Source organism: Aquarana catesbeiana, linkage group LG04 (assembly GCF_042186555.1).
Source record: "Aquarana catesbeiana isolate 2022-GZ linkage group LG04, ASM4218655v1, whole genome shotgun sequence".
Lineage (NCBI taxonomy): Eukaryota > Metazoa > Chordata > Amphibia > Anura > Ranidae > Aquarana > Aquarana catesbeiana.
This window is the reverse complement of record NC_133327.1, coordinates 137,603,610-137,628,893: the sequence shown is the minus strand read 5'-3', so window position 1 is coordinate 137,628,893 and position 25,284 is coordinate 137,603,610. Positions and strand designations below refer to the sequence as shown.

General features: G+C 42.4%; 1 protein-coding gene across 1 annotated transcript in view; it reads left to right on the top strand.

Annotated features, from left to right (window-relative positions):
* PASK (PAS domain containing serine/threonine kinase) overlaps window positions 1-24,458 on the top strand; it is an 85,548-nt gene extending 61,090 nt beyond the window's left edge. Inside the window, exons 18-19 of the mRNA XM_073625745.1 lie at window positions 955-1,107; window positions 17,784-24,458. Coding sequence (XP_073481846.1) covers window positions 955-1,107; window positions 17,784-17,857 — 227 coding nt within the window. The 3' untranslated portion in view covers window positions 17,858-24,458. The remainder of the gene's footprint in view (window positions 1-954; window positions 1,108-17,783) is intronic.
* The last annotated feature ends 826 nt before the right edge of the window (window positions 24,459-25,284 follow it).

Here is a 25,284-nt window from a genome sequence, read left to right as displayed (position 1 = left end):
TTGTGTAGCAGAGAGAAATCGCCATGTACAAGACTTTAAAGTGGTTGCAAAGGCAAGACATTTTTTTACCTTAAAGTGGTTGTATAGTGTTTTTTGTAACTTTTACCTACAGGTAAGCCTATAATAAGGCTTACCTGTAGGTAAAAAAAATATCTCCTAAACCTGTACGGTTTAGGAGATATTCCCCTCGCTATGTACCGCTGACTGCAGCGGCGCATGCGCACAGGGGATTCTCGGCTGAAGGCCCGGCAACTGCCGGACCTTGCCGGGTAAGAAATCTCCCGCGCGCATGCGCGGGAGTGATGACATCGCAGCTCCAGCCACTCACATCGCTGGAACCGCGATACCCGGAAGACACGCCGAGGCAACATGACAGCTCCCTCGGCGTGGACCAGGTAAGATACCGACGCCTTGTTCTAAGGTAAGTATTTCATAATGAGCTAGTATGCGGTGCATACTAGCTCATTATGCCTTTTGCTTTACAGGGGTAAAAAAAAAAAAAAATTTGCGGGTATACAACCGCTTTAATGCATTTCCTGCATTAAGTTAAACTATTTCCCAGTATTTGCCCCCCCAAATAACTGAGTGCAAATACCTGAGACCCAGCCCCGCCCCTTCTCTCCCCTGACTGGCTAGCTGACTTTGATTAACAGCAGCAACAGTCAATGGCGCCGCTATTGTGTCTCATTCAATCAGGAGGGAGAATCTCGGACGGCCGAGACACTCATGGACATCGCTGGACAGAGAGGATCCTTAGGTAAGTGTGAAGGAGGGCTGCTGCACACAGAAGGTTTTTTATCCTAATGCATTAAGATAAAAAAACCTCCTGCCTTTACAACCCCTTTAATAATATTGTACTTAAAACGGTTTTACACTACTCAGAGTTTGATGTTGTTTTATTATTATTGATTCCATGTTTTTGTTAATGGTAATTGTTGGATTGTCTACTTCTAGAATTGCAAGACCTGATTTCCGGTCTTCTTAATCGTGATCCTGAGATGCGCATGACTCTTGATGAGCTCCTCAGAGACCTGTGGGTAACACAATCTGTAAACCTTGCTGAATATACCTGGGAGGAGGTGTATCCACCTATTAGCTCCCAGAAAGGTAAGATGCTAATTACATTACTGACATTTACATACAGTATCAGTGAGTACACCCCTTACATTTTTATAAATATTTTATTTATATCTTTTCATGTGACAACACTGAAGAAATTACACTTTGCTTCAATGTACAGCTTGTATAACAGTGCAAATTTGCTGTCCCCTTAAAGTAACTTGGCACACAGCCATTAATGTCTAAACCGCTGGCAACAAAAGTGAGTACACCCCTAAGTAAAAATGTCCAAATTGGGCCCAATTAGCCATTTTTCCTCCCCGGTGTCATGTGACTCGTTAGTGTTTACAAGGTCTTCGATGTGAATGGGGAGCAGGTGTGTTAAATTTGGTGTTCTCTCTCTCATACTGGTCACTGGAAGTTCAACATGGCACCTCATGGCAAAGAACTCTCTGAGGATCTGAAAAAAAGAATTGTTGCTCTACATAAAGATGGCCTAGGCTAAGAGAAGATTGCCAAGGCCTCTATAACTGAGCTGCAGCACTGTGACCAAGACCATACAGTGGTTTAACAGCACAGGTTCCACTCAGAACAGGCCTAGCCATGGTCAACCAAAGAAGTTGAGTGCACATGCTCAGCGTCATATGCAGAGGTTGTCTTTGGGAAATAGGTGTACGAGTGCTGCCAGCATTGCTGCAAATGTTGAAGGGATGGGGTCAGCCTGTCATTGCTTAGACCATACGCCGCACACTGCATTAAATTGGTCTGTATGAATGTCGTCCCAGAATCTAAAGATGATGCACAAGAAAGCCAGCAAACAGTTTGCTGAAGACAAGCAGACTAAGGAAATGGATTACTGGAAACATGTCCTGTGGTCTGATGAGATCAAGATAAACTTATTTGGTTCAGATGGTGCCAAGCATGTGTGGTGGCAACCAGGTGAGGGGAACAAAGACAAGTGTGTCTTGCCTACAGTCAAGCATGGTGGTGGGAGTGTCAGGGTCTGAAGCTGCATGAGTGCTGCCGGCACTGCGGATCCCCTCCCTACGGAGACTGGGCCGCAGGGCAGTATTCAAACATAACGACCCCAAAGACACCTCCAAGATGACCACTGCCTTGCTAAAGAAGCTGAGGGTAAAGGTGATAGACTGGCCAAGCATGTCTCCAGACCTAAACCTGATTGAGCATCTGTGGGGCATCCTCAAACAGAAGGTGGAGGAGCGCAAGGTCTCCAACATCCACCAGCTCCGTGATGTTGTCATGGAGGAGTGGAAGAGGACTCCAGTGGCAACCTGTGAAACTCTGGTGAACTCCATGCCCAAGAGGGTTAAGGCAGTGCTGGAAAATAATGGTGGCCACACAAAATATTGACACTTTGGGCCCAATTTGGCCATTTTCACTTAGGGGTGTACTGACTTTTGTTGCCAGCGGTTTAGACATTAATGGCTGTGTGTTGTTATTTTGAGGGGACATCACATTTACACTGTTATACAAGCTGTACACTCACTACTTTACATTGTAGCAAAGTGTCATTTCTTCAGTGTTGTCACTATAATATAATAATAATAAAATATTTACAAAAATGTGAGGGGTGTACTCACTTTTGTGAGATACTGTATATAAGGCTCAAACATGGCAAGTAAGATCGATAAAGATGCATCTGGTTCTAATTTATTCTGTTAACTCAGAATAAGGAACATGAAGTCAGCTCCCAGTTTCTTCTCCACATTAGGGAAAAACATTTCTTGTTGACCCTGGGGACCACATATAATGGATATAAAAAGTCTATACACACCTGTTAAAATGTCAGGTTTCTGTGATGTAAAAAAAATGAGTCAAAGCTAAATCATTTCATAACTTTTTCCACCTTTTAATGTGACCTATAAACTGTACAACTTAATTGAAAAACAAACTGAAATCTTTCAGGAGGGGGGAAGTAAGAATAAAATAATGTGGTTGAATAAATGTGCACACCCTCTTATAACTGGGGATGTAGCTGTGTTCAGAATTAAGCAATCACATTCAGACGCATGTTAAATAGGAGTCAGTACACACCTGCCATCATTTAAAGTGCCTCAGATTAACCCCAAATAAAGTTCAGCTGTTCTAGGAGGTCTTTCCTGAAATTTTCTTAGTTGCCTCCTACAGCAAATGCCGTGGTCCATGGAGCGATTCCAAAGCCATTGTTAAATGCCCCCCCCCCCCAAAACCCATACCAGACCCTTATCCAAGTATGCAGCCCGGCAGATCAGGAAAGGGGGGGCAGGGGGTGGGAACGAGCAAGCGCCCTCCTCCTCCTGGACCATACCAGGCCACATGCCTTCAACATAGGGGGTGGGTGCTTTCGGGCAGGGGGGCTCTGTGCCCCTCCTTACCCTAAAGCACCTTGTCCCCATGTTGATGGGGACAAGGGCTTCTTCCCGACAACCATAGGTGGTGTTTGTGGGGGTCTGCGGGCAGGGGGCTTATCGGAATCTGGAAGGTGGGGGAACGAGCGAGCGCCCTCCTCCTCCTGGACCATACCGGGCCCCATGCTCTCAACATAGTGGCGGTGGGTGCTTTGGGGTGGGGAGGGGGCCCTTGTCCCCATCATGTTGATGGGGACAAGGGCCTCTTCCCTACAACTGTGTGTAGTGGTTGTGGGGGTCTGCAGGCAGGAGACTCAATCTGAAAACTGCCTTTAACAAGGGGGCCCCCAGATCCCAGGCCCCACTTTATGTGAATGAGTAATGGGGTACATTGTACCCCTACTCATTCACCCAAAAAAGTGTCAAAAATAAATAAAACCAGTACACAGGTTTTTGAAGTCCTTTATTAAAGTAGCTCCAATGTGTCTTCTTCCTCCGGTCTATTCCCTCCTCCGGTTCTTCTCTCTCCGATTTTATTGTCCCTCCGTTGTCTTCTGCCTCTGGTTCTTCTTCCCCCGCTATCTTCGTCCTCTGGTTCTTCTGCCGTTCTTCCCCCTTGTATGGAGGGGCCCCCATACAGTTTTTTTTTTTTTTTTTTTTTTTTCTTTTGGCGTGGGGTTCTCCCCTCAAGAGTTATACCCAAGTCTTCTAAACCCTTAACTTCTATCTGGTTTTGGTCTCCTGCTTGTTCAGTTGTTCGCACTATCTACACTGATAGGTTACTGACCCTTGTCTGCTGAATTGACAAATTTCTCTTTAATGATGTCAGGTGGGCCAAATGTAGTTTTAGAAATTGTACATTGCTAGCACTTTTCTTATTTCTTAAATAGGTTTTTGAATTCCAGGCAGAAATTATATCACCCGTATTTATGCCCCCTAGATGCTGTTTCTATGACTGTTCAAAGTTGTTTAGCTTTCTTTATTGCAACACAGCCTGGATTTCTGTGACTAGCCTGCCTGCACAGCATCAAAAGAACCACAATGGACTTCCTAGGCTGAGCTGCACCGCAGTATTTTGGGTGATCTTTCTCTCAGAACGCCTTGGTAGCACTGTTAACTAATTAGCAGGGGTTTAGTGTGAGAAAAAATAGAGCAATCGACAATGGCATTGACACGTGCATGTAAACATATCAAAACCTCTTTTGAAGTTTTTCTTCCACTATTTCTTGCTTAAAGTTATTTCTGTAAAGTTTTAAACTTAAAATTAAACATGACATTTGGCACAGTAGATCTAAAAGGAATAGCAAGATATTTCCTAGATAGATGCTTTACTTGCTTCCATTTACTCCCCTGTTCACCCGTTGAACTCCTTTCCTCAAAAAAAAAAAAAAGAGAAAAAAGAAAAAACAAAACCCACTGATGTGTAAGCTCAGATCCAGAGCCAACTCAGAACTAAGGACCCTTCTCCCATGCCCACATGACAACGCCTGATGACTGGCCACTCAGGCTGCTGCACTATGGGAGGTGAAAGATGAAGAACTATGTGCTTCTCCTTACCCAAAATCCTTCTATTTTTTTTCTCTGGGCTTTAACTGGTAAATAGCGAATATGTGATTAAAAGGTGAGTACAGAGCCTGCTATCCACCAAACCTATTACTTTGGGCAAACTACAGGTCTGCTCAGAAGTAGATCTCAGCTTCTCCAACGTTGCTTCTCTTTTAAGGCTGCTCATAGATATTACAACTTTGTGCTTTGGGGTTTGAACCCTGAATGGTAGTCCAGAGGCTACTTAGAACATCAAGAGTGTCATGCATACTGGGTAACCTACCGGTGACATGTCCATTAGAGTGATGTGAATTATGGGAATAGTAATCGTATACCATGGTCAATGCTTTCATAGGTAGTAACAGAAACCAAAATGAGTCCATAAAATAAAACCACTTGGTTGAAATGCTAGAAAAATGGGGGGGCAGGAGGTGGAGCCTAGCGGAGCAGACATGCATTGTTAGAGCTCCACACCGCTGAGGAGAGAAGAGAAGGACAAAGCGGAGCCTGCAGGCTCAAAAGGTATCCATTTGAACCTTTTTGCCCCAGGGAACAAACTGAAAGTTTGGGCAGGAAATATGGTACTGGGAGGAAACCGTGGCAGAAATAAAAATCACCTCACAAAGAGCTCACAGGCACTCACTGCAGCTGAAGCAGCTCCAGTCACCTCACAAGATACAGCATCAGGGCGCTCTCACAGACAGAAAATGTCACAGCAAGACTCTCCATTTGAGTCAGATACAGAACAAATCCTCTCACAAACTTCTCCACAAGCCTCCTCAGTATCCCCAGTAATATTATTACAATTTGAAAAGATGCTTCATAAGGCTTTAAAACAAACCTCAGACCAAATAAAAACAGCCTAACCAAAGAAATAAGAGAGCTGGGAAACCGCACCGCAGCCTTAGAAATAAAAATGGATGAAATTGAAATTACAACCCAAGAAAATATAACAGAATTGGAACAATTAAAAAAAGAGAATTTAATACTTCAAACTAAGCTCGAAGTTTACGAAAATAGAGCCAGACGTTCAAACTTGCGCATAAGGGGAATACCTGAAACTGTGACAGACCTGCAATCTACTATTACTGCTCTATTACAAGAACTAAAGCCAGATATCCCTATTGAACGTTTAGAACTGGACAGAGTACACAGAGCCCTCACAGCCAAAAAGAAAGATGGACCCCCACGTGATATAATCACAAAATTTCATTATTACAGAACGAAAGAACAAATACTAATTGCTGCAAGAGAAAAAAAGGAACTTAATTTTCAAGGACACAATTATCAAATTTTTGCTGACCTATCCCAACTTACTATTACTAAAAGACGATCCATGAAACCCCAACTAATGGAACTGCAACGCCACAACATTATGTATCAATGGGGCTTCCCCTTTTCAGTCAGATTTAACTACCAAGGTACAATTTACAGAAGCAGATCAGCAGATGAACTACAACAAACCCTTTTAAAATTAAATCTGACAGAACCCACAAGCAGCAACACTCCCACACGCAGAAGAATGGCATCATCTTCACCTTCAGGCAGCACTCAGAAAATTTCAGAACAAAATGGGAATCATCATTCTCACAAAAGAGGCCGTTATGCCACATCATCCATGGACCAAGAAAATTCAATGGACTGACATCCTAATTCCTGATATCTCTTCATTTATTATACTAAGAGATGGTTCTCTATAAAAAACCTGTATTTATAACTGAATGTAACTGCATTCTGATAGTCGCACACTGTGTGGGATCATGTTACATTCCAGTTATATTTCTTATTACTTCTGATTCATATAGCCTTAGAATATATAAGTGAAATAAGGAAATTCTAGTTCAGTTATATATTATCAGGTAATAACAATAGATTTATTACTTTTTAGGACAAATATGTTAAATAATCCAGAAGTAATGGAAGCTTTTTCTTTCTTTTCTTAAAACAAATATATTATTACCTAACTAGTTCCTAGAATTATGTTTTTGTTTATTCTAATCTGAAGCAATACAACCTCAATTTTATGAGTTAACATATCTAAACAGTTACATATGAATAAAATATGTAATTGTTTACTCTAAAAGGGTTAAAATCCCAAAATAATTCAAACTATCTTCATCAATACCAAAGTTATTAACAGTACCTTTCTAACTGAATTATTTAGCCTAGGGCAAGACTAACCATATACAACCACCCTGGAATAAATAATTTCAACAAAAACTATATTCTGCACTCCAATTAATGAAACATCATTTTGATGTCTTTTGACATAGCACTTCTCTCCTGTAAGCGGAAGATCCGTGTACCCCCATTAGCCCTCCTCATTCTCCCAACCATATTATGTGGGAGTGTGACGAAGGCACTTATTCCCCTGAGAGAGATATTTATTCTCTTTCACGGATAAATTGTGATTACTTGCAAAAAATAATTTATACAATGTATCATCTAATCTCATATGTTTTTTGTTTACTCTTTACTCCAGAATTCACTGGTTTCTTTTCTATCTATTCATCTCTTCAGTCCACACAGGTTGATCTGCGCAGTCAGCTCTGCATAATAAAAAGTAAGTCAAAACTATTTGATCTATTGCCATGGCACCACTGAATATACTTTCCCTGAATGTTCAGGGAATAAATGTCCCTCAAAAAAGGACCAAAGCCTTCCGTACTTTCCATAACAAGAAGGCTCACATAGTATGCCTCCAAGAAACACACTTCACCAAAGATTCTACTCCAAAATATATTTTTCCTTTTTATCAACAAATTTACACGGCTTCTGCCTGTACCAAGCAAAGGGGAACTCTAATTGCATTTCACCGATCCACACCATTCACCTTATCAGAAATTAAAGACCCAGAAGGTAGATACCTGATACTCATGGGTTATATAATGGATACAGCAATCACGGTGATTTCCTACTACGCTCCTAACAAACAAATTACACCATTCCTCTCACATATATTACAAGTGATTAATACACACAAAATAGGAACAGTGATAATGTGTGGGGATTCGAACCAGGTCCTCCTCCCATTTCTAGATAAATCACCTTTTACACCATCCAAAATAACCTCTAGATTACCTTTTTCCTCAACTTCTTTCCAAATACAATCTGGTAGATTCGTGGAGAGAAAGTAACCCAATGAAAAAGAAATTCACTTATTTCTCGCACCCTCATCAAACCTTCACCAGAATAGATCATATTTTTCTAACAATAGGAATGATACCAGAAATTATTGCATCAGATATAATTCCGATTCCGTGGTCTGACCATAATGCAGTATACACTACTAAAGCCTCAGCCATACCAAAAGCGCATGACCCAACGTGGTACTTACCGGACATAATGCTCAAACACCCACTACATCAGATGGCCATTGAACAAGCTTTAAAGGAATACATATCAATTAATAATACAACAGACATCTCCCCAATAACACTGTGGGAAGCTCATAAGCCTGTCTTGCGTGGTACAATACAAAGACAAATGGCACTATTTAAACGGGAACGCAAAAATCTAGCAAAAAAACTAGAACTCAATTTTAATGCAGCCTACATATCATTTCAAGATAATCCATCCCAGAGTACAAAATCTCATCTGGAAAAATCTAGATTGGAATACGATCTATTTCTCACTGAGTCAGTTGATAAATCCCTCAAACGCTCCAAACACAATTTCTACATGAATACAAACAAACCAGGTACATATTTGGCTCGGGCATTAAATTCAACTAACAAATCTTTCAAACCAATACATTTGAAATTATCAAAAAATGTTTACACTTGTAATCCAGTTAAAATAGTCCATAAATTTCACTCACATCTCGCAACTTTATACAAGACAAACAATGAATTTAATCCTACAGAGGCTGAATCCTTCTTCTCAAAAATAACCTTACCTGAGTTATCTCAGAATCAAAAAAGCAGTTTGGATGAGCCTATAACTATAGATGAAGTTGCTAACGCCATAAAAGACCTAAAACTTAACAAAAGACCAGGCCCAGACGGCTACTCGGCTTTATACTATAAAACATTCTCAGAAATACTCTCTCCCATTCTCACTGAAACTTTTAACAAACTTCTAGATGGACATTCTTTTCGACAAGAAACACTAATGGCAATTGTTTGTATGATCCCAAAACCCCTTTCTGATGATACTTCCTGTGTGAATTATCGGCCTATCTCTCTGTTAAACCTCAATATTAAATTATTAGCAAAAATAATAGCAAAACGCCTCAATAGCATTATAGGAAAATTAATACATAGAGATCAAGTAGGCTTCATGCCAAATAGACAGGCAGGCGATAATATACGCAGGGCAGTGTTATTGGCACATATTGCTAAAAAACGGAAAATCCCTTTGTTTTCTATCTCTCGATATTAAGAGGGCATTTGACACAGTATCCTGGCAATATATGCAATATTCATTACAAAAATGGGGTTTTGGACCCCACTTTTTAACATGGATCAAAGCATTATATAATAAACCCAAAGCCTATATAAAATATGCTGGATACAAATCTGAAGCCTTTAATATCGAAAGAGGTACCCGACAGGGTTGCCCATTATCTCCCTTATTATTTGCCCTTATACTCGAACCCATGGCCCAATACATCAGAACAAACCAAACTATAACTGGCATTGAAGTAGGAGTTATTACACACAAATTATGTATATTTGCAGACGATATATTACTTTTTCTATCATCACCACAGGTCTCTGGTCCTAACTTAATACCAGCTCTTGATGGATTTGCAGCCCTATCCGGCCTTATGATTAATCCTAAGAAATGCCTAGTGCTTAATATTTCACTCACAAACATGGAATTGATCCCGGCTAGGGCTGCACTCCCATTCACATGGGCAGAAAAATCAATCCCATATCTTGGAATTCATTTAACAGCATCTCATTCTGACTTATTCTCAACCAATTATCCTCCTGTATTAAGACAGATCACAAATCTAATAAAACAATGGTCGCAACTTCCTTTATCCTGGATAGGGAAGATTAATGCAATCAAAATGACTATTCTACCCAAATTGCTTTATCTATTCAGAGTCCTCCCTATTCCAATTCCTTCCTATTTTTTGAGAATAGTACAAAAAAGAGCAACTTCGTTTATATGGGGCTCTTCTAAACCACGTATACCTATACACACACTACATCTTCCCAAAAATAAAGGAGGCCTGGGATACCCTAATTTTACTAACTACTACAGAGCAGCACATTTGGCCAGTCTGTCCAAATACCATGCAAAACAGGAAATCCCATTATGGGTATTTATAGAGGCTTCAGAAAATGACCATCTATTAATATCAAATTTATTATGGCTTGATCCTAAAGACCGCTTTAAAATTCATAATCCCATAACTAAACACTTCTTATCTCTCTGGGATAAACTAAAAACCAAATATCAGTTACAATCTCCACACAATCCTCTCCTTTCTTTTATCAGAAATCCGGCCTTTTATCTGGCATGGATCTACCCAAATTCTTTTAAAGCTTGGACAACATCAGGCATTCAGACACTAAATGACTTCATAGCATCTAAATCATTCCTTTCATTCCCATCGCTTAGAGAAAAATATGATCTACCAAACCCTGAGATATTTAGATATCTCCAAATCAAAAATTTCTATACACCATTCCTAAAGGGGGATACACCATTATCCCAATTATCCATTTTTGAATCAATCTGTACAAAAGATCCATTTGCTAAAGGTACAATTTCATCACTTTATAATCAATTATATGGAGTAGCAAATCTTAATAGACCCTCTTATGTTCAGAGGTGGGAGGAGGACCTGGGACGAACTTTAGAAGACACGGACTGGTCTAACATATGGCTCACATCTAAGTCATCTTCACCCAACATCTTAGCACTGGAGACAAATTATAAAGTCCTAACTCGCTGGTACCTTGTACCCGCTAGAGTGGCAAAATATTCACCTAATACCTCAGCTGTTTGTTTACGAGGATGCCCAGAAATAGGCACATATTTACACATATGGTGGACATGCCCAGTAATCCAAACCTTCTGGAAGGAAGTCTTCGTGATTGCATCTAAAATATTTAAAAAAATAATACAACCAGATCCATATTTAACTTTACTTAATCTAAAACCGGAATGGTTAACACTCTCTCAATTCAAACTTATGATCCAACTAATAACGGCTGCAAAACAAACAGTGGCCAAGGCATGGAAATCTCCTACATTGGTACTAGCAGAAACAATTCACAGAATGAATAATACAATGTCCCATGCGAAGATGGTAGCCATCGATCAAAATCAAATTCCAAAATTTGAAAAACTTTGGCATCCTTGGATAAAACAACAGTTCCTGTCAAACTTCAATGACTCTGTCCTGTTGCCATGGTAACAGATTAAATGACTTACAGAGACACCCATTCTAAGGCTTCAAAGAGAACTAAAAAGAATAATAAACTGACGAGCGGGACAACCTTGTGGACCATACCTCCTACCTTTCAACCCTTTTTCTTCTTTCTCTTTCCTTTTCTCCACCTTACGATTAAAGCTCATTATCAGAATTTATTTGACCTATATACACTCTACTTGTAAACAATATGTATAGTAGGTATAAATCATTTAAATACCTACAAAAGTAACTAAGGAAATTATATATATCTTTTAATTTAGGTTTACGTGAACCCAATGTTTAATATTTGAAATTTCATGATATTTACCTATATAAACCCTACTGTAAAACAATGAGCTTACTTTATAGATCCTTGTAAACTTACTTTATGTCTCTTTATAACATTGTATACTCAATAAACTTCTTTTGACAAGGAAATGCTAGAAAAATAGGATTTTTTAAAACAGCTTACCTGTAAAATCCTTTTCTTTCGATGGACATCACGGGACACAGAGCCACAGTAATTACTGATGGGTTTATATAGGTATCACTGGTGATTGGACACTGGCACACCCTATCAAAGTTCAACCCCCTATATAATCCCTCCCCTTGCAGGGATACCTCAGTTTTGTAGCCAAGCAATATAGTGTATTAGAAGAGGGGCGGGACCTCTGTGTCCCGTGATGTCCATCGAAAGAAAAGGATTTTACAGATAAGCTGTTTTAAAAAATCCTATTTTCTTTCTCGAACATCACGGGACACAGAGCCACAGTAATTACTGATGGGATGTCACAGAGCAAGGCTATCTGAGGGGGGGGGACCACGACCAAGTAGGGTGTAATCAGACCTGAGGACCCTGTACCGCTGCCTGCAGCACACTACGCCCAAAGGCGATATCCTCATGCCTTCTCACATCCACCTGATATAATCTGGTGAATGTATGGACTGAAGACCAGGTTGCGGCCTTGCAGATCTGAGCCATAGAGGCCCGGTGATTTACTGCGCAAGAAGCACCAATATCCCTTGTGGAATGCTCCCTGATCTGAAATGGAGGAATCTTCTGTTTCAAACCGTAAGCTTGAATAATCAACTGTCGAATCCATTTAGAAATGGTAGCTTTTGACGCTGCCTGTCCTCTATTGGGACCCTCTGGCAGCACAAACAAAACATCCGTTTTGCGAATCTGAGCAGTTGCCTTGAGATAGGCCTTGACTGCTCTTACTACATCCAACGAATGTAGTGATCTCTCTTCCGGAGAACAGGGATCTGGAAAAAAGGAAGGCAGAACAGTGTCTTGGTTTAAATTAAAATCAGAAACCACCTTTGGTAAAAAACTAGGAAACTAGTACCACTCTATCCTTGTGTACAATCAAATAAGGCTCCTTACAGGAAAGGGCTGCTAATTCTGATACCCTTCTAGGTTCAAAAGGCTGTTTCTGTAACACAGACAGAACCAAGTTCAAGTCCCAGGGGTTTAGGGGCGCCTTAACCGGAGGATTAAGACGCGTCACCCCCTGTATAAAGTTTCAGACCAAAGAATGCGAAGCAAGTGGCCGTTGAAATAATACTGATAAGGCTGAGACCTGGCCCTTGATGGTACTCAAGGCTAGCTTCATCTCTAAACCCGATTGTAGAAAATCAAGAATTCTACCTATCACATTTTCTGGGATGCCAACCCCTGGATTCACACCAGGAGACATAAGCTTTCCAGACTCTATGATAAATTATTCTGGAAGCTGGTTTCCTTGCATTGATCAAGGTAGATATCACAGAACCTGAAAGCCCACGACTCTTCAGAACGTGGGTCTCAATAGCCAAACCGTCAAATTTAGCGTTTGTAAGGCAGGATGGAACACTGGACTTTGAGATAACAGGTCTGGACGTACTGGTAGTGTCCACGGGGAACCCACCGTCATCCTTACTATTTCCGCATACCACGTCCTTCTGGGTCAAGCGGGGGCCACCAGAAGTACTGACTTCCTTTCCTGCCTGAGAAGTCGCGGCAGTAGCAGAATAGGCGGGAATGCATAAATCAGTAAGAACTGATGCCACGGAATCACCAATGCATCTGTCCCGCATGCAAGAGGATCTCTTGTTCTTGCCACAAATCTGTCTATCTTTTTGTTGAATCGAGATGCAAAGAGATCTACATCTGGGACCCTCCATCTTTGGCATATGTTCCAAAAGACATCGGGATGTAGAGACCATTCCCCTGGAAATAACTTCTGGCGACTTAAATAGTCTGCCTGCCAGTTCTCTATCCCTGGAATGAAAACTGCCGATATGCAGGGCACATGCCTCTCTGCCCAGGCTAAGATCTGGTTCACCTCTTTTTGAGCAGCTCGGCTCCTGGTGCCTCCCTGATGATTGACATAGGCCACTGCTGTGGCATTGTCGGACTGGATCCTGACCGGGCAACCCTGTAGCCTGATAGTCCAGGCCTTTAGGGCTAGACATACCGCACAGATTTCCAGAATGTTGATGGGTAAGGTCCTCTCTGTCTTGGACCATACCCCCTGAACCGCAGACTGTTCCAGAACTGCTCCCCAACCTGACAGACTGGCATCTGTTGTTACCACCGTCCAGGTAACCGGCAGAAAGGCTTTCCCCTTCTGCAGGTTTTCGGGAATGAGCCACCAATTGAGGCTCTGACGCACCGCATGAGACAGGTGCATCGGAAAGTCTAATGCCTAAACCTTCTTGTTCCAGGCCGACAGAATACTGTGTTGCAGCAGTCTTGAATGAAACTGAGCATAAGGAACTGCTTCGAATGAAGACACCATCTTTCCTAGCAGCCTCATACAAAGGCGGACAGAAGGACCCCTCTTGGTCCTGACTGCCAGAATCAGCTCCCTTAAAGCAGTGATCTTTGCCTGAGGTAGAAATACTTTCTCCTGGCTTGTATCTATGATCAGACCTAAATACTCCAGTCTTCTTACTGGTTTTAGGAAAGATTTTTCTAGGTTGAGGATCCAACCTAGGTGTCCCAGATACTTGACTGTGGTTCTCAAGTTCCCGTTCAAGGAGGCTACCGACCGGTCTATCAGTAGCAGGTCGTCTAGGTATGCTATGACAGCTATACCCTGAGCCCTTAATCTGGCCAGAGGAGGGGCCAAGACCTTTATGAACACTCGAGGTGCAGTGGCTATCCCAAAAGGCAGAGCCACAAACTGGAAATGGCGCCCTATCTCGAAGCGCAGAAATTTCTGATGAGCAGGAAAAATGGGCACATGCAGATATGCAACTCTGATGTCTATCGATGCCAGAAATTCTCCTCCCTGCAGGGTGGAGACTACTGTCCGAATTGATTCCATGCGGAAGGACTGAATCCTTAGGAATCGGTTCAGATCCCTTAAATCCAGAATGGGTCTGACATCCCTATTTGGTTTTTGGACCGTAAAAAGGTTGGAATTAAAGCCCAATCCCTGGTCCTTTGCGGGAACCATCATAATGACCTCTTGCGACAAAAGTCATTCTAACGCTAGAAGGAGCGACTGCTTCTTCTCTGGGTCTCTGGGGACACTTGATCTGAGGAACCGAGGAGAGGGAAATTCCTGAAACTCCAGCTTGTACCCTAAGGTTACTGTGGAGATTACCCATCTGTCCTGGAAGTCCTCCTGCCAGAGCTCTGAGAACTGTCGCAGTCTTCCCCCCACTCGAGCGAGCGGGGGCGCCCCCTCATGCAGAGGTCTTAGTGTTTTTCCTAGTAGGTTTCTTCCCCCAGGACTTCTTTTGTTCCTGGGGTTGACCCTTGTTTCTGAACCCAGACGGAGGAGGCCGTCGAGACTGCCTGGATGCTGAAGCCCCTGGCGCTGGGGAAAGAGTCCGTTTGAAAGAGTGACGCTTACTCTTCTTCTTGACAGGTAAGAGAGTACTTTTCCCACCAGAGATTCTCTTGATATAGTCATCCAAGTCCTCTCCAAACAACCTTGCACCACGAAATGAAAACTCAGCCAGTAGCTTCTTACTTGGTGCTTCGGCTGACCAATTTTTCAACCATAGGATTCTACGTATATGCACCAACCCCAGTGAAAGACGAGAGGTTTGCACGATAGAATCTCTGATGGCGTCAACAACGTAGCATAAGACCGCAGGAAGGTTAGCCAACCCCTGGGCCTGCTGTTCAGGTAAAACTTTGATAACCTGCTTAACATGGTCTCTTAAGTATTGACAGACTCCAATCGCTGCAACTGCAGGTTGAGCCACTGAACCTGCCAAGGAGAAAACATCCTTCAATAGGGATTCCATCTTTTTATCTACAGGATCACTGAGCATCTGAGCATTGTCTACAGGACAAGTCAGACTAGTATTTACGGAGGAAATGGCGGCATCAATGGCCGGTACTCCCCACATTTTCATAAACTTTTCTTCCATCGGATAAAGTGTTGAAAACTTTCTCGGCGGAAAAAAACGTTTATCTGGGTGATCCCACTCAGAATAAATGAGCTTTTCAAGTAAATTATAAACCGGAAAAGCATGTGCTGTTTGAGGAGGCTTCAGTGACCCCAAAGAAGAAGAGGGTTCTTTAACTGATTCAGATACGGGCAACTTAAATGTGGAGCGGACCAATCCAGTAAGGATCTGCACTAAGACTTTCTCCTCCTGGGAAGTCGCAGAGGGTCCCTCTCCGCCTGATTCCTCAGAAGTGGAATCATCTGTCCCATCCTGATCCTCTGAAAGGGATTTGTCTCCTTTATCCCAGAGCTCCTCTTCCTGAGGGTTTTGGGAAGCAGAGGAAGGCCTAGTGCATTTTCTTCCACCAAGTGAAGAGGTAATCACGGCCATTAATCTCTCCTCTAAACCACTAATGGTTGAGGAAAAAACCTCCTGTGTAATGTATACAGGGGCTGAAGTGCCGGAGGCAGGTATAGCCCCTGACCCCAATGGCTCCCTCTGGCTAGCCGTCCCTGGCCCCTCGGGGGGGGGGGATGCTGCAGAAAGGGGGTCCTCAGAACCCGAATGAGATTCCCTAGAGTCTCTGGTTCTTGGGGTGTTTGAACCTCTTCTACCCATAGTGCAAAGCAACAAGGCGGAGGTGTCACAAAATGAACACTGACTGCTGAGCGATGTAGTCCGGCTAAAAGCCTTGCTACCAAATGCCCAGTCTGGTGTTACCTTAGTAAATGCTGCCTAGGAGAATGCCTGTGTCCCACCTTACATGCGACCCTCAGCTGTGTGTCCTTCCAAAGGCTGTGTGCACCTGTACAGAGTGCTTTAAATAGCCTGCAGCTGGCCTGTGTGGGGGTCTGAGCACACTGTGCTGACGCCCCCCCCCCCCTCGAATTTCGAAAAAACTAGCGCTTCCCGCGCTGGCCGACCCTCGGAAACAATATGGAGGAAGGCTGGGGGAGGGAGAGGAAGGAGAGAGGCCAGTAGTGATGGGCCTGTAGCCTGTAAATGGCGGCGGCGGTTCTCGAGCGGTGTACTACCACTGTACAGACACCTGTGCCCCCCCCTAGCCTGGGGGGAACATTCGTACATGAGAAATCCCCCCATCCCATCCTACTTGGAGCCGGCTGGAGACGCTGTGCAGCGTGAGAACACTGAGACTGACATCAGCGTGAGAAGGTTTGTGCTCTTGGCAGCCCCCGGTGGTCACAATAGGCATAGCATGCATTTACCTTAAAGGAGAAAACCTACTAGAATTACAAAAATTCTGTGGAATCTCCTCTTACCTTATCCAGCCGCAGGGTTCTGTTATACAGACCCAATCTTCACCTCTCATGGTGGGCTCCGTTTGAACAAACCGTCAGAGACTGGGGCCCCCTATGAATAGGGAGATCCACAGTTCTGGGCCTGTAAAGCACCCGGCTAGAAATTAGGCTAGAAAAAACATTTTCTAATATGCGGGGTCCAGCTCTCTAAAAAGAGAAGCGTTACAGGTAAAACCTTGTTTCTTCGGACACGAGGCCCGGGTACCATCCAATTCGGCCACGAAAGGACACTTTGAATGGATCCGGTTCGCCTGGCTTGCCCCCGTATAGGATATCAGAGTATCCCCTTTGGAGCTCAGCACAGGACATCTTTACACGTCCATCACCTAAGACACTGGCGTAAAAACTGAGGTATCCCTGCAAGGGGAGGGATTATATAGGGGGTTGAACTTCCTGATAGGGTGTGCCAGTGTCCAATCACCAGTGATACCTATATAACCCCATCAGTAATTACTGTGGCTCTGTGTCCCATGATGTTCGAGAAAGAAATCGAATTTGTTCACTATTGTTACCCCCTCACATAAACTAAACTAAAAAGGAAGTTTCTTCCAGCTTTTCCTTTATCTGTGTTGATTGTATGCGCAGCTGGGTGTTTTTTTTTTTTGTTTGTTTTTTTTTATAGAGCTCTCTGTCGAGATTTCTGCCTTTAAAGACTATAGATACCCTTACTGTAGATGAGATATGAGAATTTCTTAGAAATGAGAATAAATACAGACCTGTTTGTTATGACTGTGTTTACAGATGAAGGATTGGAACAGTTTCCTGTCAGCTATAGCACTGAATGGAATGGAGAATTTGGGAATCGAAAAGACTGATGAAGATGACTCTAGGAGATTCATTTGATATCCAGGAGAAGCCAGACTGTAGATTGCATTACTTTTAAAGCATTATAACACAACTGTTCCTGAGATTTCACTGGAGCACATATAACAGACAAGCTACAGGAAAAGCTACTGCTTAAAACCCCTGAGGTCAGGTCACTAAATCGCATACCACAATATTACCAAATAGCCTCAAACTGAACAACTGGTGCTTCACACTTTAAAGTTCACAGCAGTTGGTCATTGAAGAAATATTTATGGTTAGAATGGAATCCTCTATGTTCATCCAGTGCAAAATGTCATTACACTGCAAAAAGGCTGTGACTACACTGGGAACCAGCCTCCTTTTGTACGCTCATATTACTGTGCCATACTGGTTTTGTGCCAAAACAATATAGTCTGACTGCTTCCATAGGATGCAGTAGGTGCTGTCATCTGTATGTGGCATTATTACTAATGTGACTTGCAGAACTTAAAGCAGAGAATAAATTCAGTTTTAATCTCTGCTGCTTTTTTTTAAGAGACTGATGATCATTTCACTTATACATAAGATAGGAAAACTTGTAAGATTGCATTGATTATAGTTTGAAAATATACACATATTCCCTAACACATGCCTTTACATAAGCATTCACCATGGTACATTCCTACCTGTGAGCTTTGCTGTAAATGCCTGTTAATAACAAAAATCTGCTGTTGGCCAACTATGATATAAAATAATATTAATAGTCATTGTGCGTTTAGATTGAGCATTCCATGCTGTTTCATCTCCGGCATGATGATGCACTGGCACAGCATGGCTTTGCTGAGTAGGCACAGACATTATTTTTAATATTTGGTTTAAGGGATCAGCTAATGTGCATATAAGCAGCCTTTCCAGCTTTAGAAATATATAATAAATAGGTTCTATTGAGCGAAGATTTAAAGAGCTTGAAAAATGATCTATGTTGGAGGAAATGGCATGCAGTTCTTTTAGTGAGTGATATATGCTCAGTAATATTGTTTGCCTCCAATAACTTCCTTGTGATGCATTAACACGTGTTGTGTTATGTTGCACATTAAGGTGCGTTGAGGCACCCTATTGAAATAAATGGGGTGCCAAAAATCAGACATGACCCTTTTTTTTTGCAATGCACATCATGCATTTCAGCATGCTGCAAGGCAGGTGTGTTGCCTTAGTGTATTGAGCTGCCATTCAAAAGAAAATGGCACCATAATGCACGCTACCTGCATTAACTTGCATTGTGGTAATACCTGCTTTACCACAACACAAGTCTAAGTGGGCCCTAAAGAATCACTAAAACAAGCATTGCCTTGAAAAAAGAACACACTGCTTCCTTGGTTGTCATACTAATCCACTGGCTTCAGTACTTTCTGAGTTACAGACATAGAACAAGTATGTTGATTAGAAGTTTGTTTGTTGCAGTCTGAGAAAGCCAGGCAGCTAGCATTTGCAGCTGATCATCAGCAATGAAAGCCTACACATTTCTTTCAATACAGGTTCCCTTTAAAATCCGTTCAAAGTATGCATGTAGAAGTTTGAATACTCTGCTAGAATGTGGAATACTTTTACTGCATTAACATCTGATGTGCAGTGTGTTTTTTATGTTATGGCGACCATACATGCTTCGATGAATGATTTGATTTCTTTACTGATCAATCTCTTCTAGTAGGAATAATCGATCTATAGTTGACAATCCATTCAATTGATAATGCCACACCAGAAGAAGTGGATTTGAAAGCAGAAGTTTTTTTTTTTAACCTTAATGCTTTCTGTGCAAAAAAAAAAACCTTCTGGCTGTAACTCCCCCCCAGCCCCCTCTTTGCACTTACCTGAGCCACATCTCGAGCCAGCCATTTGCATGAGAGCAGTGGCTCTCCTGATCTCTGTCTCCTCATTGGCTCACATAACCGTGGGAGCCATTGGCTCCTGCTGCTGTCATTCACAGCCAATGAGCCAATGAGGAGAGAGCAGTGACAAAGGCGGGGCAGGACCAAGCCATGCTTCGTGTGTGAATAGACAAAGTCCATTCACTAGAGTGCAGCTTCGGAGTGAGTCTGCTCGAGTGCCCTCATAGCAAGCTGCTTGCTATTAGGGGCACTTGGCAGGGGGTAGGAGACAGGACTGCTGACGGGGGACCCAAAAAGTAGAGGATCATGGCTGCTTTGTGCAAAACCATTGCACAGAGCAGGTAAGTATAACATGTTTGTTATTTTTATAAAAAAAAACGTTGAACCTTTTTAGAATCACTTTAATTTATAGCTAAAATAAGATTGTAAATTCTGATCGTAAGTTATTGACCACATCTTTGTTCCCACCATGTAATCTCATAATCTGCTTGATCAAAATATGGTCACATTCATAAACAAATGTCACTGTTGCCGATTTGATCCAAAACAATCGATAATATTCCACCCTGGCCGATCAACTCGGTTTGATCGAATAAATTGAGTCTAAAATGATTGGAAGGGAAGATATGGCTATTCAGTTGTTTGTTTGAGGACTGGACTGTTTTGATCTATTGCACATCGACTGGATAAATATATCAAAACAAATGTGGCCACCATTATTGCTGTCTGGCTGAGGAGAACTTGACTGGAGTTCCCCTTAGATTACTGGACCAAAGGTGAGCTGTGTATATTGTACCCTGGATTTAAATGTATGATGGAACTTTAATGTTCCCGTGCAGTGTGTTACTGCACATGCATAAACTTGTTTGAGTTGCAAGTGTAGAGCAGTAGACAAAAAGTCTCTGCAGCATTTTTTTTAATGCAGTGCACCACAGCAAACCTCATGTATGTCATGGTGTGATGTGCGGGTGTGGGCACTTATTGCAGTTGTGCATTGGGCTGCGATTCTTATGAATGACACAGCAGCACACCCACAATGCACCATGCCTTATGATAACATGCGATAAAGCATGCATATTACCACAGATTACGTGCAATGCATAGGTGGAAGTCCAGTTCTCAATACTGAGTAGAAAAGCTTGTCCCTTGCCAGGTGGTGCAGAAAAATCCTACACAGCCCCTGCTGAGTCAGAGCTAGAGCTCTCCGATCAGCATTGGTTAAGCTCCCTACTGACTGAAAAGCTCTAGCCTTGGCTAGGGCTGGGGAAAAAAATCGATCTAAATCTTGAATCGAGTTGAAATGTCAAATCGATTCAAAATTTAAGCAAATCGATTTTTTTAGATTTTTTTTTTTTTTTCACTGCGCCGGTCCTGAGGCACTGCAGGCATGAGTTTTTAGGTGAGGGCGCGGCTTCGGCCAGACGCCGCAGACTAGGCCGAAGCCGCGGCCTCGCCTAAACACTCATGCCCGCAGCTCCTCAGGACCATCGCGGTGTCGAATCGTGAATCGAGTTTTTTTTTTTAAGAAAATCTCCCAGCCCTAGCACAGCAGGAACCATGCACTTTTCTAATTGCAGAGCTATATGTTTGACTTGGCAAACGGTGTATTGGACCTCTGCAGGGAGACCACTGCTTCTACACAGAGAAAAAGTGTCCTTTTCTGCAGACAGCTGGCAGAGGGCAGTCTTTTATACTTCAGGCTGTGGCTTTCTAAAGAAGACATTGTTTTGATGCACTTTGAAAAGAAATCTGTACCGAAAGAACTATATAGGCTGCCACTGATGTCCTCCTGAAATTTTTTGGGTGTCTGGCTGTTTCTTCAGTATTTTGAGGTATGGAAAAAAGAACTGCAGAATGTTAAGTCAGATCTACATATTTGTTCAAGGAAAATGTTGGGGCCTTTGGAATCAATATGACAGCCAGAGAACTCATATTTTCTGAAGGTAATGTCAGCTTGCTGGAATAAGATTAACCTCTTGTGGGCAGCTTCATCTTTGGCAACACATGGAGATCACATTGGACATTGGTCACATTGGAAATGACGTGATTGTCACTAGGAAGTTATTCTAAAGGCCATGTGATACTAGTGATCTTGTCACCTGTAACAACTCGTCAACAGCAGGATTCCTAAGAGAGCATGTAATTTCCCCTGTATTGTTGCTCCCTCCCTGGCTAAACCAGTGAGATGTTACATTGCAAACGAGCTTCTGCAGCATTTCTGTCAGCGAGGATGCGGCTTCCTTTATGGTAAATATCAGTTGTGCCGGGAGTTGCCAGTGTAACATAGTCTTTAGAGCTATCTATGTGAGTGATTATTACTCACTTGTTAGAATAAGAAATAAACTATTTGGGTAACTTAATCTCATGCTGTTGACCGGTTAAACCTCTCCTTGAACTCTGTGTGCTGCAATAAAGATGATTGCCAAAAAAATTACATTGCTTAGTAGTACGAGATTAAAATCATCCGTGAAGTTTCTTACCTATTGTTATAAAGATTAATATTCAAATTGGTGCTAAAATTGCGGAGAATAAATACACATAAAAAAGTAAAAACAAAAGCTCAAAATACCTGCTAATTTAAACCACCTCCAGTTTTCCCCATAGCAGCCACTTGGGCACAGATTGTTACTTTCTAGTACAGTAATCCGATTTTCCATCTGCTTATTACCAGTTTCCTTAGTGGTACCTGTCTCATCCACATTGTTCCACTTACAGGAATGACAAACGTGTGCTGCTCTGTTTTCTGCAAAATGATATATTTATATAGCTTTCACTGACAAATGGAAGATGTGATATTCAGACTAATGTGCTGAATTATATTGTGCCAATCCTCTTTTCTGTATTTTTTGACAATCATATATTTTCTTTTCAGTGGTAGTTCAGCTGTCATTGTAAATTGAAGACCCCAGAAAAAAGCACTTGTTCTGAGAGTGCAGGGCCAGTGCTACCACTAGGCAGCCGCATAGGGCACCCTGCTGCCTAGGGTGCACAGCCACTGGTGTTCCTACTCTCTTCTCTCTGCAGCAAGCAATGAAGTCTCAGCATCAGCAGGCAGCCACCGCTCCGTTCACACATAGTGTCAGAGGCGCAGCGCTTGGTGGAGGACTGTGTCTGTGTCCTGACTTCTGAATGAATGGAAGCAAGCAAACATTCATTGATAAGCTCTGGTAGGCTGCATTTGATGGGCGCTGGTGAGGCTGAATTTGATGGGCGCTGGTGAGGCTGCATTTGATGGGCGCTGGTGAGGCTGCATTTGAGGCTGCATTTGATGGGTGCTCGTGAGGCTGCATTGATGGGCGCTGGTAAGGCTGCATTTGATGGGTGCTTCATTAGAAAGGTGGGGTATACATGAGCAGGGCAAAGGGGGTGGAGCCAGGGGGGGCAGCAAAATGAGGTTTCGCCTAGGGTGTCAAAAATTCTTGCACCAGCCCAGTGAGGCTGCACACACCTACAATAATTTCTCAAAGTCATAGCTGAAGATTCCTGCACACAGACCTGATATGCATGCACAGGAAAAAAAATAATTGTTTAAATGGAATCTATCACAAAGCAAAATACCACTGTGAGAAGTATCAGGTGGAAGCTGATTACTTGGTACATACTATTGTCCAGGTCAGCTAAGCTTAATCTATTCGGCATTCCTGCAGCTAATAGAATTGTTGGGAAACTAATGTGCTGCTCAGGAATTAGAGGCCTGTGCAAAAACCCTTTAATGGAAACTGACATTTTCTAACACACAACTGCACGTCCGTGCTAAGTAGAATTTACTTGCAGGATTGAGGAATAGATTCTAGGCGTCAAATGACAACTTTCATCTAAAGGCTCATCACACTGGTGTTACCTATGACAGGTTCCTTAAAAAAAAAAAAATTAATCTGATGTATTTTTAATGCCAGTGCCAGTTCATGAGCAGAAAGCCATAGAACATAATAATCATTTGGCAACAGTATAGGACATGCTGCTTCCAAACTCTGAATAGGATCTCCCTTGTTGAAAATCAGATGCTAAATGGCAGTAGGGGCTCGTCCTATACTCAGAGACTTCACAAATTTAAAGGAAAAGACTGGCAGCACTCCAAAGAAAATACAACCGCTGGTAACCTTATTCATCCAAGAAAAAAAAAAAACAGAGAGAACCATCCCATGTGTGAATGTGTTGGGGAAGGGATCCTAGACATGCACCCTTTGTGTTCATGTTGTCCAGATGAATAAAGTTACCAGCATTTGAATTATCTTGTGCAGATGGTTTTTTCCTTTGGATTGTCCAATACTGGCTCTTTGCTATCCTTACTACCTATTGCCTTTTCATGATTAAGACAGAATGCTAATACAAGTGTGTTGGTGGGTTCATTTAAAGTAGAGCTCCACTAAGAGCTTGTTCACACCAGCTTGGTCAGGCAGCATTGCCCAACACAACAAAAAGACAATTTGCCTAATGTCCAACTGCTGCAGTTCACAACAAAGTGCTGCACTGGTGTGCGCTGAAAAAAAGGTGGGACATGTAACATGTTGCTCCAGCATGCCATAATGCATTGCAGGGTGCTGCAGAACATAATTATATGCAGCTGTGAAAGAAGCCAATACTGTAATGCATTTTAACCACGCAGCACATGCGGGATAAGACGTGTACATCTTGCCCTGCTCCTGCTGGTGTGAGTGAGCCATAAATAAGCAATAACTGGAGCAAGTGTAAAGTATTTTCTAAAGATTGCTCTGAAAGTGTAACTTCAAGTACAAGAGCTTGACTTGGAACTTTTAGCTTGAGAGATCCCAACAAAAGGGATCTTCATAACCACCTTCACTCATTCTGCTTGGACATAATTCTCCTTTTAACATATTGCACCCAACAGTGACATTCTATTGTTAGCCATTATCTGAGTATATAACATCCCATCACTGGTAGATATTATTGTACGTGTGAGCACCTTTTGGGAGAGAGAACAGGTAGAGAGAGCTCTTATTACTGCAGTATAAAGCTGTGACTGCATTGGTGGCCAGTATTATACTGTATTATATGTAGAAGATGACATTACATATATGTAAGCTGACAAATGAAACTGCCGTGAAAAGTGTCAGTATTTGTAGATGCTGGTTCTCCCAGCTGCCTCTGTACAGTGATAGGCTAAACTTGAAAATTGTTGATGTCTCACTTTATTTATTGCAGTTAAATTTTGTTCAATATTTTTGTTTTTATATGGCTTGTTTTGTTTTTTATGGCCTTTTAAAGTTTTTTTAAGTGTAAGGCCTTGTTCACGTGGGGCATATTAATGTGTATGCCCAGGGAGGGCTGTATTTACCTGTATAGGGATGCACAGGTGTTCACGCAGCTCCGTGCAGGTTGTGGGATGCAGAGGCCTGCACAGACACAGCTGCAGCTCCCAATTTGATGTACAGGTACGTGTCCTTGGAACACAAATTGTGTGAGTTTGGGGAGGTGCACTCACGTGGATGTCAAATTGGGAGCTGCGGCTGTGTCCCAATTGATATCAATAGGATGGGATGCATGGAACACCTGTGCTCCCCCGTTCGGGTAAACACGGCCCTCCATGGGAGTACACTTTAGTACACCTC